Source organism: Nothoprocta perdicaria, unplaced genomic scaffold (genome assembly GCF_003342845.1).
Source record: "Nothoprocta perdicaria isolate Ctin4 unplaced genomic scaffold, notPer1 scaffold_114, whole genome shotgun sequence".
Lineage (NCBI taxonomy): Eukaryota > Metazoa > Chordata > Aves > Tinamiformes > Tinamidae > Nothoprocta > Nothoprocta perdicaria.
Genome location: NW_020454250.1, coordinates 1076876 through 1094175, shown reverse-complemented (window position 1 = coordinate 1094175; position 17300 = coordinate 1076876). Strand labels below are relative to the sequence as shown.

The following is a 17300-nucleotide window of genomic DNA, read 5'->3' as shown; positions in this document are numbered from 1 at the left end:
AAAAAAAAAAAAAAAAAAAAAAAAAAAAAAAGGTAACAAAAGAACTGAAGCTCTTGTACTCTGACTGCTGGTTCTTCCTATTCAGTGTATGCGGCGAGAGAAACTGACAGATCTCTGCAAAAACTTTCTGTGATTTGTTACTTGCTGAAATGTCAGCTTGCGAGGACAAAATCATGCTTGACGTTGTTCCAGTTAAACTATCCCTTGATACTTAAAAAGTGAACTTAGAAATCTCTTTGGAACAGTCTTTTCTCACTTCATTGCAACTTTTTCTCGCTCCGTCCATCCTCTGAAAGACCGTAATGACAGCTACAATGAGAAAAAAGTAACGACTAGTGCATATGACAAGCAGAAAGATACATTAAAATGCAAAAATCACTGTCATATATGACTGCAGAAGAAAGGTAACTGGCAAGTGAACACTACTAGATGCTATACCTAACACTTCACCATAGATACTGTGAGAAAAAAAAAAAAAAAATCTGCCAAAGTCCTGGCTCTGGTGCTGTGAAATGATCTAGATAAAACTTTGTGAGCATTTCCTTTACAGATGGAACGGATAAAATCAATAAAAAACTACATAGTTAGGGAAAGGATTTCTCACACTTTTTACATATGGGACAATATGCTTTCAAGGGTTTAGTGTGAATGTGATTATAAAAATTAATTTTAGATGTGTCTGATTATGGATCAAAAATTAAAAAAAAATGAATTGAATTGAATATGAAGGAAAATTTCATGTCAACATTTTTCAAACAAAAATTTTGCAGCTGAAGTTTTTCTTCTAGATATCTAGAATTCTTGATCCAACAGTATATGAGCAAGCTTCCAGATTGTTCAGAGGTATTTACTAACCTCCAGAGGTATTTTCACAGAGTAGTAAAGTAATGTAATTTGAGAATGGGCAAATCTCTGTAATAATAGTTGTGGAATATAAGATATGAATTTATAAAGTAATTAATACTTTTTGATTTTCCTTATTTATAACTGCTGTTATAACTAGACTAGAGAACTATGACTAGAGAACAAAAACCTTGGAGACTGATGTTCAGGCCCCAGAACTATTAGAAGCTGTTCATAAGTGGCAAAAAATGAAGAAGGCATTTTAACACCCTGAGCATTTTAGCTGATAAATCCTGATAAATCTTTAGGAAATCCTACTTTATCTTTCACAATTTTATATATATATAATTGTAATGCATAACTGATGAAGATAGAATACGGATGAGAAACTTTATAAAATTTTTGATTAATATCTTTCCTTCTTTTATAGGGGAAAAAGTTTATTTTTGTTTGTTCTCCAAATTTGGACAAAGTAAGGTTTGCTGCTTAAGAAATAGTACTACAAAAGAGTGAAAGACATTTTGGAGAGCAGGGAACAATATCCTTCCTTCTTGCACACCTAGCTTTCTCAGTAACTAATAGCAAGAGGATGCTCCCAGTACTAATAAAAGCCGTACTGTTATGAGTACTTACAGATAATCAGAAGTTAGCTGATTGTACATGTACATGATAATATACAAAGTTATATTATTAAAGTGCCTACCTTTTACTGAGACTATCAAACTTATCGTTCATTGTTTAAATTTTTAAGTTTGACATTGATATATGCTTTTTCTGTCCACATTCATTCAATGACATATGAAGTAAAATAGTCAACCTAGAATTCCTTTCTCGGTAGAATTTAATATTTATTCTTTGTGGACTTGCTAGATTAATTCTTTATAAGTTTGAAACACATTAGCAAATGTGTGGAAAATGAAAAAAAAATAAACTGCATTTAAAAACATAGCTGCATTCACTTGACAAGAGTATTTGAAATTGGAATATAAATGACTGACTTTAAATAGTATAGTTAATTTTTATTAAGTTCTTTTCTATGCCAACAATGTAGAGAGTTATTTTTGGTGAAACTAAGAAAAGTTTATAAATAGGTAATGGGTTACCACTGACTTGGAAGAAGTCAACCAGTCAGTTGAAAAATAACTTTGCATTTTATTGAGTGTCCTTTACATCTTCATTTATTTCACAAACGTATCTTTCAAGGACAATTACCCTTTTCTTCTTATGAACTATGAATAGTCTATGAGCTTTTCATAGTGTTATCAGTTCCTTTGTGTATGTTTTGTTCAATCTGCACTGATTTTGACAGATATTCTTTTCTATTATTGGACTGAAATAAGTTCTTTCTTCAGGTAAAGTAAATGTATATGACCTTGAAAGAAACTAGATAAAACACTATCAGAAATAGAAAATAGATTTACCTGGGGCACTGTCATGAAGTTTATAAGATGTTACCTTTCAATATAGTCATAGAAAGTGTAAATGTGACAGAGTAAGTCAGGAAGTATGCACACATATTTGCATACTCAGTGTTATGATTGTTTACATCTGTGGAGCTTCACAGTTTATTATTTTGCATGTTGTCATATAGAATCAAAGTCTCTTCTGTCATCTTCCCTGCTGTGAGAAATGGAAGTCCCCATCTACTAATGAGATTATTTAGGGAACACCTCTATCATCATCCCTAACAACCCTTCTCCATCTGTTTAGGGATGTTTGTGTTTTTTGGGGCTCAGATTCAAGACACTGGGGTGAGACTGACAGGACTTGTCTGTCATTCAGACTGTCGCCTGCCACACAGGCTGTGCCCTTCCACAAAGATACTAGTGACAGAGCCAAAGGAGATTTAGTATATGTCAAGCATGATTGGGAAGATAACAGAATTTGGCACTTCCCTCAAAGTGCCTATGCACTATACACACACAGCAGGAGAAACAAAGAAAGGAATTACAGATCTGTGGGAAGCTCAGAGGTTACAAACAGATGGAATATGGATGGACTCTATCTCATTGGGAAAGAAAGGCCAGCATACTGAGGAGGCAGAAGCTCCCGTTATTTCAAAGCACCCTTTATTTCAAAGCACATAGATACATGGAGCTCTGCAAGCAGGGATGAGTGATGAGATAGGTGAGAGTTTGTGGGGTAAGATTAGCCCATCCAACTAACATGAATGACATTGTTGTGGGTATCTGCAATGGACCACATGATCAGAAAGAAGTAGATGAGGCCTTCTTTAGATAACTGGATGAGCTTTCATCTTCCCAGACCCTTGTGTTCTTCCCTCAAGGACAACTTTAACCATTCCAGTATTTGATGAAGGACAGAGCATAAGCAAATCAGGAGTTTTGTGGGGTGCACTCATGATAACATCCTAGCACAGATGAGCAGATGAGGAAAGGCCTTCTACTGGACCTAATTCTTAGAAGCTAAGGACTGTTTGGCATTGTGAAGTTAGAAGGCAACTTTGTCTGCAGTGACCATGAGATGGTGTTGTTCAGGATCCCAAGAGAAGTGGATAAGACAAAAATCAGGATTGCAGTCCTGGACTTCAGGAAAGCAGACTGTAGCCTCTTCAGGGACCTTTCTGTATGAGAGCCATGGGGAACATCTCTAAAGAAAAGAGAGATCGAGTTGGTTGATTTTCAAGAGTAATCTCCTTCAAGCTTAAGATACTTGAAGACAAAACAATGTTGACCTGCATGCATGAAAAAGGGGCTCCTGATAAAACTCAGATATATGGAAGGAAGCATACAAGAGGGGGAGCAGGGTCACATGATTCAGGAGGAACACAGAGTGCCTGAGAATGTAGGGATGTGGTTAGGAAAGTTTATGTCCAACTGAAATTGAATCTGTCAAGGAAAGTGAACGACACAAGGACTTTTACAGGTACATAACAGCAAAGCAAATGCTAAGAAAAAATGTGTTTCTGGTGTTGAAAAGGGAAGAGGACCTGGTGACAAAGAACACAAAAATAAACTCAATGCATTCTTTGCCTCAGTTTCTACTGGTCATACTTGCCTACACAAATTCCCAGACTGATGGGAAAGTCTGAAGCAAGGAAGACTTATTCTCAGGGCGGAGTGGGGAATGTTCCAACAAACTAGATATATGCATATTTATGAGACCTGACAGGATACACACCCTGGTGCTGAGGTATGGGTCAAAGTCACTGTGAGACAACACTTTAAAGTTGTGATCAAAAGGCATTTCTGAGGACTGGAAGAAAGCAAATGTCACTCCTATCTTAAATATGAGCATGAGAGAGGAACTACAAACTTCATTTTGATTTCTGAGGCAATATTGGAGTAAATAGCCCTGGAAGTTCTTTTCAAACATAAGAAGGACAAAAGATGAATGGGAGTATTCAGCATGGATCTGATGTTTTGGAGGGAAAATGATGCCGAATCTCACAGACTTCTTATAATGAGAGGGCTGTCTTGGTAGATGGGGAGAGAGCAATAGAAGCTGTTTATCTGGACCTCAGGAAGTTTTTCTACACCATCTCCTATAACATTCTCATAGATAAGTACAGAGTAGATCTTTAGTCATTGAGGTCATTGAAAAATGAAATGTCAAGCTCAAAAGGAAGTGATCAGCAGCACAAAGTCCAGTTGGAAGTTAGTCACTTGTGTGATTTTCCCAGATATTCAATACTTGAACCAATATTGTTTTACCCTCTTTATGGTTGACCTGAATGGTGGGACCAGCTATACTCTAAGCAGTTTTGCAGATGATATAAGTTTGGAAGATATGGATGATAAACTATTGGTATTCTGCCATTCAGGGGAACCTTAGTAGACTGAACAAATGGGTTGACAGAAACCTCGTAAAGTTCAACAAAGGGAGGTCCTTCATCAAGGAGGAAAATAACCCAGTAAAGAATAAAAGGTTATTCATCAGTTAGAAATTAACTATGCAGAAAAGGCAGGGGGTTTGGTGAACACCAAGATAGGTGGTTGAGCCAACAGTGTGCCCTTGCAGAACAGAAAGCCTATGGCATCCTGGAGTACACTGGGAAGAGCAGCTTGTGGAAGTTGATCGTTTCCCTTTACTCAGCACTAGTGAGGTCACATCTGAAGTGTTTTGTCAAGTTTGGAGCTCCCCAGTATAATAGAGATATACACTCTAGAAAGTCTATCAAAAGGCTGCAAGGATGATTAAAGGACTAACTGGGCATCTCTCATACAAGCAGGAAACTCAAGAAGGGAAATCTCAGAGGAAATCCAATCAATGCTTATAAATGCCTGATGGAAGGAAGATGAAGCCAAGGTCTTCTTGGTCGGGCAAGCAGTGATAGGACAAGAAGAAATGGGCCAACTGAAATACAAAAACTTACATTTAAACATAGAAAACCTTTAATACAATGAGGGTAATTGAAAACTGAAATGGTTACTCCATGAGAGTGTAGAGTCTCTACTGTTGAAGATATTAAAACCTCACATGGATATGGCCCTGTGTAGCCTCTTCTAGTTGACTCTGCTTTGAACAAGGAGGCTGATCTAGGTGAACTTCAGAGTTGCCTTCCAACCTCAGTGATTTCATGATTGTGTGATTCTGTGACTGTATGGCTGTACTGGAAGACTGAGGATAAAAGGTCATTATTAACTTGTATTCAAACTCTAAAGCTGCATTTCATCAGCAATTCAAAATGCAATTCAACATAACATTCATAATATCAACAAATTAAGATGAACTCTGATGAAATCTGTGAAAATTAGTTTAACATAATAGAGTTTTGTTTTCTTCTTATTTATTTTAGTATTTAGAATTAATTAAAAATAAAATTAGCAGAAATTCTCACTCTAACCAATTCTGCTTTTCTGTATAACTGATGTGCTTCATGGCTCCAAGGCAACAAAAATGCTTCCATATATGATTTTGGCATGGTTATAAGCTGTAACCTGTTCAGCTCACCTTGTTTTACAATTTAGTGAAAGCAGCATTGCTAGGCTTAAAATTTGTGGAATACTTGGGAGAGCATTAACAAAATCCTTTCAGGTCACATATGAAAGCACGAATGTTAGTGCTGTGCTCTCATAGTACTGAAATCATATGAAACTGTTCTTTTAGACATAGCATTATATGTTATCTTTATTTGTTTATTTCTAGGATCTGAGGTGATTGGTTTTGATGGGAAAAGTTGTCTAATTTACAGATCTAGTCAAAAACTCATGAGTGCACTGAAAGATGTGATGTCTCTGAAGTTTAAGGCACTACAAAGTGATGGAATTCTACTCCACAGAGAAGCACAAAATGGAGACCATATAACACTGGAGTTAATTAAAGGAAAGCTGTCCTTACTCATTAATTTAGGTAACAGTTTTATTCGGTCTAATGTGATTGGAATAAAGCTCCTTTTTTAAGCTCATTTTATTGCATAGTGTATTGTGAGCTAACAATATATTTTTGATTTTTTTTTTTTTTTAATGTGGAACTAATACTTTATTATTTTTCTCCTCTCAAGGTGATGCTAAAACTTACTCTTCTAATGCCCAAATTAATATTACCCTGGGAAGCCTTTTGGATGATCAGCATTGGCATTCTGTCCTCATTGAGCATTTTAACAATCAAGTAAACTTTACAGTGGATAAACACACAAATCATTTTCATGCAAAAAGAGAATTCAGTTATTTGGACCTTGATTATGAGGTGTGAAAATTACCTTACCTTTATTACATTTATTAACTTTGTTATGTAAATGCAATGAAATAAGCAGAGGTGATAAAACAGAGACATTTGCAGAGCTTAAGACTTTAGGCAATTTTATCTCCTGAAGAAATAGTTTGGAGAGAGATTTTCTCAGCTTACTAACGCTTAGCTTACTTGCAGCCCCAAGTTTTCTGTAGATTATCTTTTTCATCTCTGAAATTATTACTGTTTCTTTTGTTCTAGTAGAACTACAGACATGTTGAACACTGTGAAAACAGAAGAAGGAGCCCCAAATCACACAATCTTATAATTTGATGAAAACTATGATAAATCAGTATAGCTTAAGCTCATTTCAGAAGTGTTAGGTTAAAATTTAAATTCCTAGTAAATCTGGCATATGTGCAGTGAGCAAATCTCATTTGCATAAATGGTAGATTCCTAAAAAGGAGTGTGTAATGTTGTGCAAAATTTTCTCAAACATTATTTCAAGGCCTAAAAGTTGGTGAATAATGCTTACTCGCTATTTTTAGGATGAAATGATGAGTACTAGAATAGAGTGAGCCTACTTGAACCTGCAAATCTGCATTAATTTATCAATTCAACTTCTAAATTAACAACGTAACACCCACTTTCGGGGCAACTAACTCACTTGTGTGAGTTATTATTCTGAATTTTGCCTGAGTCATATGAGGAAAATAAATGATTTCTTAGGATACTTCAAATGCACATAATGAGGAGAAATATTGATTTAGATGTTCTAAAATTACTTTGTAGAGTTGTCTAACATTGCTCTTGAGAAGTCACAGGTTTCAAAGTGGTGCTTTGAGTGCTCACTTTCGCTCTTGTCGCATGCTTTTTAAGAATATTATTCATAGGATTAAAAACAGAACTGTTTAAAAATTAGGAATCTAAGACATAATGGCAAAGTTTGAACTATCGTATGAAAAAAGGCGGGGAGCAATAACAAATACATATAACTTTTAACTAATGTTGGCTAATAAACTTAGTTTACTAAATCAACTAATATTTTTCCTCCATTGTACTACAGATCACATTTCAGATGTTATCAGCAGAAGCAGAGTTTTTCTTAATGCAAAGCTTGAAAAATGTCAGATCTCCCAAAAAAATGAGTCACTGTATTTAGTAATTAAAACTCTTATGGGATTACAAAAGGCTTTGCGACTATAAAATGTAAATAAAATTATTGCTTTAAAAATAAAATTTAAATAATTATTTTCAGAAATTATTTTTCAGGAAGTTCAATTTAAATCAACATTTTTTACAGTGATTTTGAATGTCAATCAAAATAGCTTTGAAATGACTCTGTGCCAAAAGAAACTTGATGCTCCCAAGATGATATCCTGTTTGTGAGGATGCTTAATAGTAAAAATATAGTCCAGGGTATAACTCAGACCAACCATGTAACATTCCTTTTCTAAAATAATCTGCTACTTTGTAAAAGGCTCTGCCTCAGGGCCTAACTCAGAATGATATTTTTGAATTTCATAGATCTCCATGCATTTGTTTTACTTTTTATTATATCTTATTTCTTTTAGAAAGTTGGTAAACTATAATATCACCGGGAGGCATTGCACAAGCTACCTAAGTATTCAGAGATTTAAAAAATCCTTTCATTAAGGATTTTAAACTGTCATTTAAACTGAGATTTAAACTCAAAAAAAAAAAAAACATTTTTTTTTAATGCAGAAGTCAGATTCAAATTTACTTAGAAAGTTAGAGCATTCTTTTTTCTCTTTAATCATTGCCCAACTTTATCCTTCTTCCATTTGATATTGTAAATGTAATTGATGCTGAAGACTGGCAAGACTCTACATCCATGCTTTTGGTAAAAGTATCCTCAAAAAATGTCAACATTTCAAAACTTGTTAGAGTCTACATTTTGCTATTTTTTTTTTTTTTTTTTTTATTCATGGATGTGACACAAAGAAATAGCTAAGCAATGTCAGTTGTAGTCTGTCTTTGACTTCCGTTCTTGCACTAGTGGTAACATTTTTCACTAGAAAATTATTTAATAGTATTATTGATTTTTCTTCTCTTTCTAAGCTCAGCTTTGGAGGGATCCCAGTGCCTGGAAAATCAGGGATGTTGTCACGCAAGTACTTTCATGGGTGTTTTGAAAATATTTATTGTAATGGAATGAACATTATTGAAGTGGCCAAGAGTCAAAAATCTCAGATCTCCTTTGTGGTAAGAGATGCCTAGATATAAAAAGAGTAAATCAATAGAAACAAGAAAATAAAAAGATCACAACCACTTTCATATGCAACATGTAAATTCACAGTTCTGACAAAATCTATACTGCTCAATGAAATAAAAAAAAGGAACTGCCTAAATATATCATTACTGCTGTAGACATGCATTCAGTAGACCATGCAAGATGATACATTTTATTTTTCAGCTATTCTACAGCCATTTAGATATGTGTGTGATATCTTATTGTTCAGGTACAGAAACAAGCAAATATAAGCCATCAAAGCTCTATCTGTATTTTCTGCTCTCCACTAGAGAGAATTCCAGCAGATACACCATTTTTTATAAGCATTCTGTTACCAAAGATACTGCTATATTCTACTTTCTGTAAAGTATTATAATTTTGATAAATAATTTGTCAATTTAAACTCCGTTTGCTTTAAAATCTGTAATTTAGATTGACGAGTGTAGTTCCTTTATTGCGACACTGCCAGCAGCTGTTGTAGACAAATCCCTACCATTTAGAGAATTGGTTTCAATGACTTAATAACTTTCAGCATATGTGTTAACAAGAGTGTTCTGTAGCTTTTAAGGAGTCCATTGCTTCTCTAAAGCTAGGAAAAGGACAATTTATAATATTTAAAATCTTCAGTAGACACGGAGATAGGATATGAAGAATAAGTTCCAGGTAAATGTCAAATGCTTTCCAGTTGCAAATATTTTGGATTCAAAACAGCTTCTATCAGATCTAGTCCACTGTCTCAGGAAAACATGAACAAACAAACAAACAAAAAAAGGATGTATGTCAGATCCCCTAATTTACTTTATTTCTCATGTGAGCATCATTTGAAGTATTTCAAAATCTAAACAGATACCTCCATATCATATTTGTGATGTTGGTAGATGTTGGGGGGAAGGGCTGCTACAAGACAGTTTCTACGGAGTAGTGGAAAGAACACTTCAAAATTATTCGTAGAGAAGATAATATCATCTTTAACTCAAACAATATAAACTGTTGTGATACTTTCTGAGCTATTTAGAAAATGTTTTATGTGCCAGAAAGTCCATACGTTACCACAGAGTTCTTGTTAAACGGCCAGTATCAGGATACAGGCTGAGACAGTGTCAGGCAGATGTCCAGATAATGCAGAGGGGAATGTACAGATGGTAAGCTTTTAGTGTTTAACGAGGTTTATTAGTTCAATGATTGCCTCTTGAGTATGGGTCAGTTCAGTTGGCTATCTCTCTGCAGTTCAGTTCATAAGATTGCTTTTATTTATTTACGTATCTTCCTTGAAGGAAGTGAAAACAGATGAACTATAATGTCTTGCTTTGCCATAGGCTCGTGGGTATTTTTCTTAAACTTTCCACTCTCAGAAGGTCAAAGTTTTATATATGCTTAAAAGTTTGAAAGTTGTTTGTTGAATGGAAGTTAAATGTATTTGATTTTCCTGGGATATTATTCTTCTTGCAATCCTCTGTTTGGAACAAATTAGTTATAGTTGAAATAAGGCAGGCAAGTCATTAGATCAAAGCACATCTTGTATCACTAGGAAGAGACACAAAATATTAATTAACTGTGATGTTAGACCCAGAGAATAGGTTTTTTCTCTTCCAGTCTCCTTATTTTTGTCATTCAGTATAACTGCGTATGCAGCTTAAGCTCAGGATTTGTCATACATCCTCATCTTTATTTAAGTATCTAAGAACCAGTGATTTCGGAAACAGTCAAGCACAAATTAAAGATTAGGTATCTAAATACAGCTTATGATATGATCGATTTGGACCTTCTAGAAAGTAGAGATCCTGCTCGATAAAATGTTATACATTTTAAATGTTTATATTTTTTAAATGTATGTTATACATTTTAACTATACATGTTTTCAAAACATACATTTGAAAGTATTAGGAGTCCATATACACAATGTTCTCTGATTATTCGTGAAAATGAACTTTAAGGTCCATGCACATCTCCAGGGTTGTTCCCTGGTCCAATAAAATGATTTTTCCTCTAAATAGTAACCCAATCCAAAATTTTCTGCCTAGCATTGTACTCCTGCAAATATATGAACCAAGCTTTGCATTTAGTGGCATTTCCTCTAACATTCAGAAATCTGTCAGATCTCTAGTACTTCCTGAGGCTCAACCAAAACAGAAACAAATTAGGTCTGTGTAAATCCTGAAATACCATTTAGTTACCTAGGTAATGTAGACTCTCACTTCATTCACTCATTATAGATTCTTACCACTCTTTTCCACCATAGGTAAATCTGTTCTGGATAAACACTTTGATAAATATTTCTCAAAATGATACATTCTTTTATATTCACACTTGATCCTTAATTTAACACATCCAAGAATTGTAACTATTAGGTTCTATTCATAACGTTTTTAAACTGTATGGTTTCCATACAAAATCCCATGGCCTCTCAAATAACCATTCCCATGAATATTTTTATTTAAATGTTCTTAACGCTGTCCTTGTTTCCTTTTTTCTTAGGGCAACATGTCCTTCTCATGTGTAGAGCCACCAGTAGTTCCTGTTACATTCCTGAGTTCCAGCAGTTACCTTGCATTGCCTGGCACTTCAGGGCAAGAAGAACTTTCCATCAGTTTCCAGTTTCGCACCTGGAACAAAGAGGGACCTCTGTTGTCTGCCAAACTACACCAAGCTTCAGGTGGTCTTCTCCTGTATCTGAGTGATGGGAAAGTTAAAGTGAGTCTTCATAAACAAGGAAAAGCACTGAGTGACATCACTGCAGGTAACAAAAATTGAGAGAAAAGACAAAAAAAATTATTTGCATGGGAAAATAAGTCATGTTATTTATCAGTGAACTGGTTCTATGATGGATTTGTGCGTAACTGATCCCTACTGATCTGAATTTTAATCCCAAATGTTTCTAAAACAGTTCTTTTCTGCCACATGTGCAAATATATATCTCTTTCTGTGATTATTTGATTAAATATTACTTGAAAGAATATACATGAAAAAGTCCTTAGTTTGCATATATAAAGTTCATATTTATAATCTGATTATTATTAGAGATCTGAGCATCTTTTTCATTTGTAAAATGTAAAAACATTAATTTCTTGCTCTACCAAACGCAGGTGTTAAGATGTCGACATTTGTCACTGTTTCCAAATGGGATCAAGTCATGTGTATATAAATCTGTGTATATATGTATATAGTGTTATATTATTTCCTAGAGGTTTCATTTGAAAAGCTTTCTGTTATGTTTGGGCACAGAATGCCAAATATTATTTTAGATTCCAAAAATCTAAGGAAAGTTTCATTTCACATTAAGATTCATGGTAAGGACAAAAAGAAATAGGCAAATGAGGAGACTGAATGGCTAATGGGCCATTTTTGTAGTTAATCTCTAAATGGAGACTAGATCATTTGTGCTTGGTAGTGTGCATTGATTTCAAAGAAGCCCCATGGTCAGAGCAGAGGTTTCCAGACAACATGCTCTTTATTTTTCTTCTGACCAATTCTCCTGCTTCAAAATGAGCGTATTAGCACTAGAGAAGGAAGGACACGTAGAAAGATTCAGTCATGACAGAGAATGTCTGATGAGAATCTTAAGCAGCAGCTCCCAGCTTTTCCTGTTGCATTTTCACACAGCTTGAGAGCAAGGGCTCCTGGATTTTTCTCTGAGCTGATATGTTTTGATTTGAGGCTGCTGGTGAAACCAGAAATCATTTTTTTTAACTATAAGTGAGTTAACTGACAACTACTCCATCTTCCATGACTGCTCCAAAAAGGATGAGGGGCAGTAATGTTGTCATGTGATTGGTGTCACCGAAGTTTTCACTTAGTGGTGATTTTTAAAGGATACTCTGCTCTGGTACTCTGTGCATGGGAACTGGCTCAGCATTTCTCATCTGTTATGTAAGCAAGGTGGATTTTACCACTGTGTTATAGAAGGTAATGAGAGATAAATTCCCATTAGGAGAGATGGTGTTTCACGGATTTTCACAGAATGTGGAAAGATGAGGAAATATGACTGAGAGTGGAGCAGGATAAAGATGATCAGAGCCCTGTACTTTGCAGAATATGCTATAGAAACAATGGGTAACTTGACTGCAGAAAACATAATGTTCATCATCCAAAAAAGGAATATGATCCTAGATTTTACATTTGATAAAAAAACACATTTTGAGTTTAGTATTCATGAAGCAGAAATATTACTATTAGAAATGAAATCAAGTTAGTTCGAGTAAAGTGGACATGTGAAAAATAAGTTGGAAAAATGCAGTTTGAAATTGTACTCAGCAAACCTTTATGAGATTAAGACGCCTACTGGTTTGATCTCTTGTAAAAGGTAGGAGGGTTCCTATTGTTGGACAGGTAAGAATCAAAGCATGGAATTTTACAAGTAAAAATGTAAAGGGAACTGAATGATGCCATTTAGAGTTATGACCTCAGCAGTCAAGGTAGTAAAAATCCAAACCTTAACCCTTTTGGAATCCTCAGAATTCAAAAGGTTATGCAAAAATAAGACATGAAAAGAGAGGGTTTTTTTTTTTCTTTCTTTCTTTCTTTTTTTTTTTTTTTTTTTGTACAAAGACAGAATAGTTATCACTTTTCTTCTAAAATGCTCACCAGTCATCCACTGGTCAAGGAGGAATGGCTTAGGGATTACTTAGGAAAACTGGCCACCCATAAATCTATGGGCTCGGATTGGATGCACCCTAGAGTGCTGAGGGAACTGGCAGGGGATTATTGCTCAGCTGCTCTTCATCATCTTTGAGAGGTCCTGGAGAGCAGGCGAGGTGCCAGAGGAATGGAGGAAAGCCAGCATCATTCCAGTGTTCAAAGAGGGCAAGAGGGAGGAGCTGGGAAACTGCAGGCCAGTCAGCCTCACCTCCATCCCTGGAAAAGTGATGGAGCAGCTCATCCTATAGAGTATCTCTAGGCATGTGAAGGAAAATAAGGTAATCAGGAGTAGTCAGCATGGATGCACCGAGGGGAAATCATTATTGATGAACTTAATAGCCTTCTATGATGGGATGACAGGCCAGGTGGATGAGGGAAGGGCTGTGGATGTTATCTACTTTCACTTCAGCAAGGCTTTTGACACTGTCTCCCGTAACATCGTCATAGGAAAGCTCTCTGGAAGCGTGGACTGGACAGGTGGGCAGTGGCTGGATGGCAGAGCGGAGAGAGTGGTGATAAATGGGGCCAAGTCCAGTTGGAGGCCTGTGGTCAGTGGTGTCTCCCGGGGCTCAGTAATGGGCACAGTGCTGTTCAATTTGCACATCAATGACTTGGATGAGAGGGCAGAGTGGACCGTGAGCAAGTTTGTGCACAATACAAAACTGAGTGGAGTTTTGTATTGAGTTTTTTTATCAGGAGGAACCTGATAGCCTTCTATGATTGGATGACTGTCCCTAGTGGCCAAGAAGGCCAGTGAGATCATGGCCTGCACCAGGAGAAGTGTTGCCAGAAGGTCAAGGGCAACAGAGGATCCTGCTCCTCTCCTCAGCTTTGAGACGGTTGCATCTGGAGTATTGGGGGCAGTTCTGGACACCTTTATGCTAGAGGGTGACAACAAGGGCTCTATAAAGGACTTAACATGATGACCAATATGATCAGCATGACCCACTTTATTGCCAACCTCCACATCTTTAATACACTCCAGAGCTAGTCACCTGCCTGCTAACATTCTCCGATTGGTGTATTGACAGATGTCACATGACCTTATGCCGATGCTGATAGGCTGGTGCAAGCGGTTCACAGGGTGACTTGTGGTTTCTGCCTGGCTGGGCACATCCTTTCTGACTGGTGCATCTGGTAGTTGATTACTTTGTGTTTTCTCCCTCCTTCCCTGACCTTGCATGTCCTTCATCTAGGTCTGCGTTATTTCGAATGCTGGGTTGCTCAGGTACATCCCATCCAAATGACCATTATCTTGTAAGAATTCCCCAACAATTCCCCCTTTTTGTTATTGAGCAACCCAGGCTGTGTTGATCATTTTCGTTACCATCCCTTGAACAATCTGCAACATAGAAGGAATTAACATTAGCAAGGTTAACAGAACTATGAACCATCCACAATAAACATGGAATTGACATTAGTAAGGTTAACAGAACTATGAACACAACACCAATTGCCTTTATTAAATCTCAGAGCTGTTCTCCTATTCCTAACGACTGGAGCCAACCTTCCAGCCCAACTCGGCTCACTGTAATCTTGGTCATATTATCCTGTAGCTTCCAGTTGTGTGGCACGACCCAGTGGGATTACCAGGAGATTACCATCTCCCGTAAGTTCACAGTAACAGGAGCTGTCAGCCCATTCTCTTAACACTTTTGGAGTTCCGTTGTTATGTTGCACTCTGAAAGCTTAGTGCACCAGTCATGCAGATCGGGCAGAAACAGATCTGGCTCTTGTTCAGGGTCTACAGGTCCTGGATCTGGGGGATTGTCAGGCAGATCCACACAAGCCACAGGAGATTCCACACCTAGATCCATGCCTTGATCTGAATCAGGTGGGGCTTTAAGTGCATATTCGGACCCATATACTGCAAAAGGTGCCTCAGGGGAAGCCCTTGGCAAGGCATCCCTCCCTACAGGAATGACGACAGAACTTTGTCCTGCAGTGGGAGAGGGGACAGTTGCTGGCACCACAAAATCGGAGATGCAATTAGAAAACATAGAGGAGAAAATGGAGGGGTTCGAGGGAAAATCTTCCGGCTCAGCCGAGGTTAAAGAGGCAAAGGCAGAAGCTGCAGCAACTCTTTCACTTCTCATCTCAGGCAACTTTTCTGTTATTAATTTCCATAGAGTAGAAAACTGTGTAGCTTCTCTCTTTCCATCACTTATTTTGTCCCACAGGCTCTGCCCTATGGCTTCCCAGGCGGACAACTTCAATGCTGCACCAATCCCAGGGATGAGGTTTCTATCCAGTGCCCAAACCACTAAGTCTTCTAAGGCTTTCACCTCATAACTTATCCAACTTATCCCTCTCTTAGAGAGGATATGTTGGAGTAGGTTTACGACTGCTTCTTATTTCTTAGTCGTCGACCCCATCCCCTCCCCGACTCACCTGATCAGGCTGAGATTATCTTTTCATCTCGCAGACGGCTAACAATACATCTTCTTCCCGACTCCATCGAGGCTCGGTCTTCTCACCAAGGCAGTGAGGATATTTTGGCCTGCTTCCTCTTTCAGCCTGATCCAGTGTTCTATTCCCATTAAGGAGTGCTGGTCGGTGTCCCTGTTCAGGCACCAAATGACAACAAGGGCTCTATAAATAACTTCATGCAGCAACCAATATGATCAGCATGAGTCACTTTCCTGCCAACCTCCACATCTTTTATACACTCCAGAGCTAGTCACCTGCCTGCTAACATTCTCCGATTGGTGCATTGCCAAATGTCATGTGAACTTACGCCGATGCTGATAGGCTGGTGTGAGCGGTTCACAGGGTGACTTGTGGTTTCTGCCTGGCTGGGTACATCCTTTTTAATTGGTGCATCTGGGAGTTAGCTGCTTTGTGTTTTCTCCCTGCTTCCTTGCCCTTGAGTGTCCTTCATCTAGGTCTGTGTTATTTGGAATACTGGGTTGCTCGGGTACATCCCATCCAAATGCCCATTATCTTGTAAGAATTCCCCAAAAAGAGGGACATGGAGCTTCTAGAGAGGGTCCGGAGTAGGGCGACAAAGATGATTTAGGGAGTGCAGCATGTAATGTATGAGGAAAGATCGACTGAGTTGGGCCTGTTTAGCCCGAAGAAAAGATAGAGAGGGTATCTTATCAACCTGTACAAATAGCTGAGGAGAGAATGTAGGGAGGAAGGGGCCAAACTCATGTCAGTGGTGGACAGTGATAGGTGCAGTGGGAATAAGCTGAAACACAGAAAGTTCCATCTACATGTGAGCAAGAGCTTCTTTCCTGTGAGGGTGACAGAGTCCTGGAACAGGCTGCCCAGAGAGGTTGTGGAGTCGCCTTCTCTGGAGGTCTTCAAAACCCGCCTGAATGCCACCCTGTGCCACATGCTCTAGGTGTGCCTGCTTGAGCAGTGGGGTTGGACTCATTGATCTCTAGAGTTCCCTTCCAACTTTAACCATTTTGTGATTCTGTGATTTTGTAAGTTTGGCAATATAAGGCAGACGGAGCGAAGAATAACCACGTAGAGCAAATAAATAATCTTGGGATTTGGAGACAGGACCTAAATCTTTTTTTCTGCATCTTTACAATACCACAGTTGGTTCTTTTAGATTCATTCCTTATTTCACTGACTCAAAACGTAAATTCCTGTAAGGGAATTTAAAAAAAAAAAAAAAAAAAAAGTTAAACATAACTCTAGAGCTCATTATCTCTCTGCAGGTGTATAGTGATTACATGTAAAATTTAAAACAGTTGATTATTTTAACTCAGAAAGGATTGTGATCTTGTCATGATCGTGGGTAATGTTGAGAATTGCATAAATACTTTGATCCTGTTTCTGTGAGTGACAGTAGGATCAGTCCTGGTATTTGTTGTAATCTGAAATAACTGATGCACAAAGAATACCATTTTAATGACAAGAATTTTCCCCAGGCATATCATTTGAAAATGTCAGTTCTTTCGGAAGAATGTCAGTGGTATGT

General features: G+C 37.4%; 1 protein-coding gene across 1 annotated transcript in view; it reads left to right on the top strand.

Annotated features, from left to right (window-relative positions):
• LOC112959301 (contactin-associated protein-like 4) overlaps positions 1-17300 on the top strand; it is a 221809-nt gene that overhangs the window by 137816 nt on the left and 66693 nt on the right. Inside the window, exons 5-8 of the mRNA XM_026053304.1 lie at positions 5953-6156; positions 6308-6492; positions 8557-8700; positions 11204-11465. Coding sequence (XP_025909089.1) covers positions 5953-6156; positions 6308-6492; positions 8557-8700; positions 11204-11465 — 795 coding nt within the window. The remainder of the gene's footprint in view (positions 1-5952; positions 6157-6307; positions 6493-8556; positions 8701-11203; positions 11466-17300) is intronic.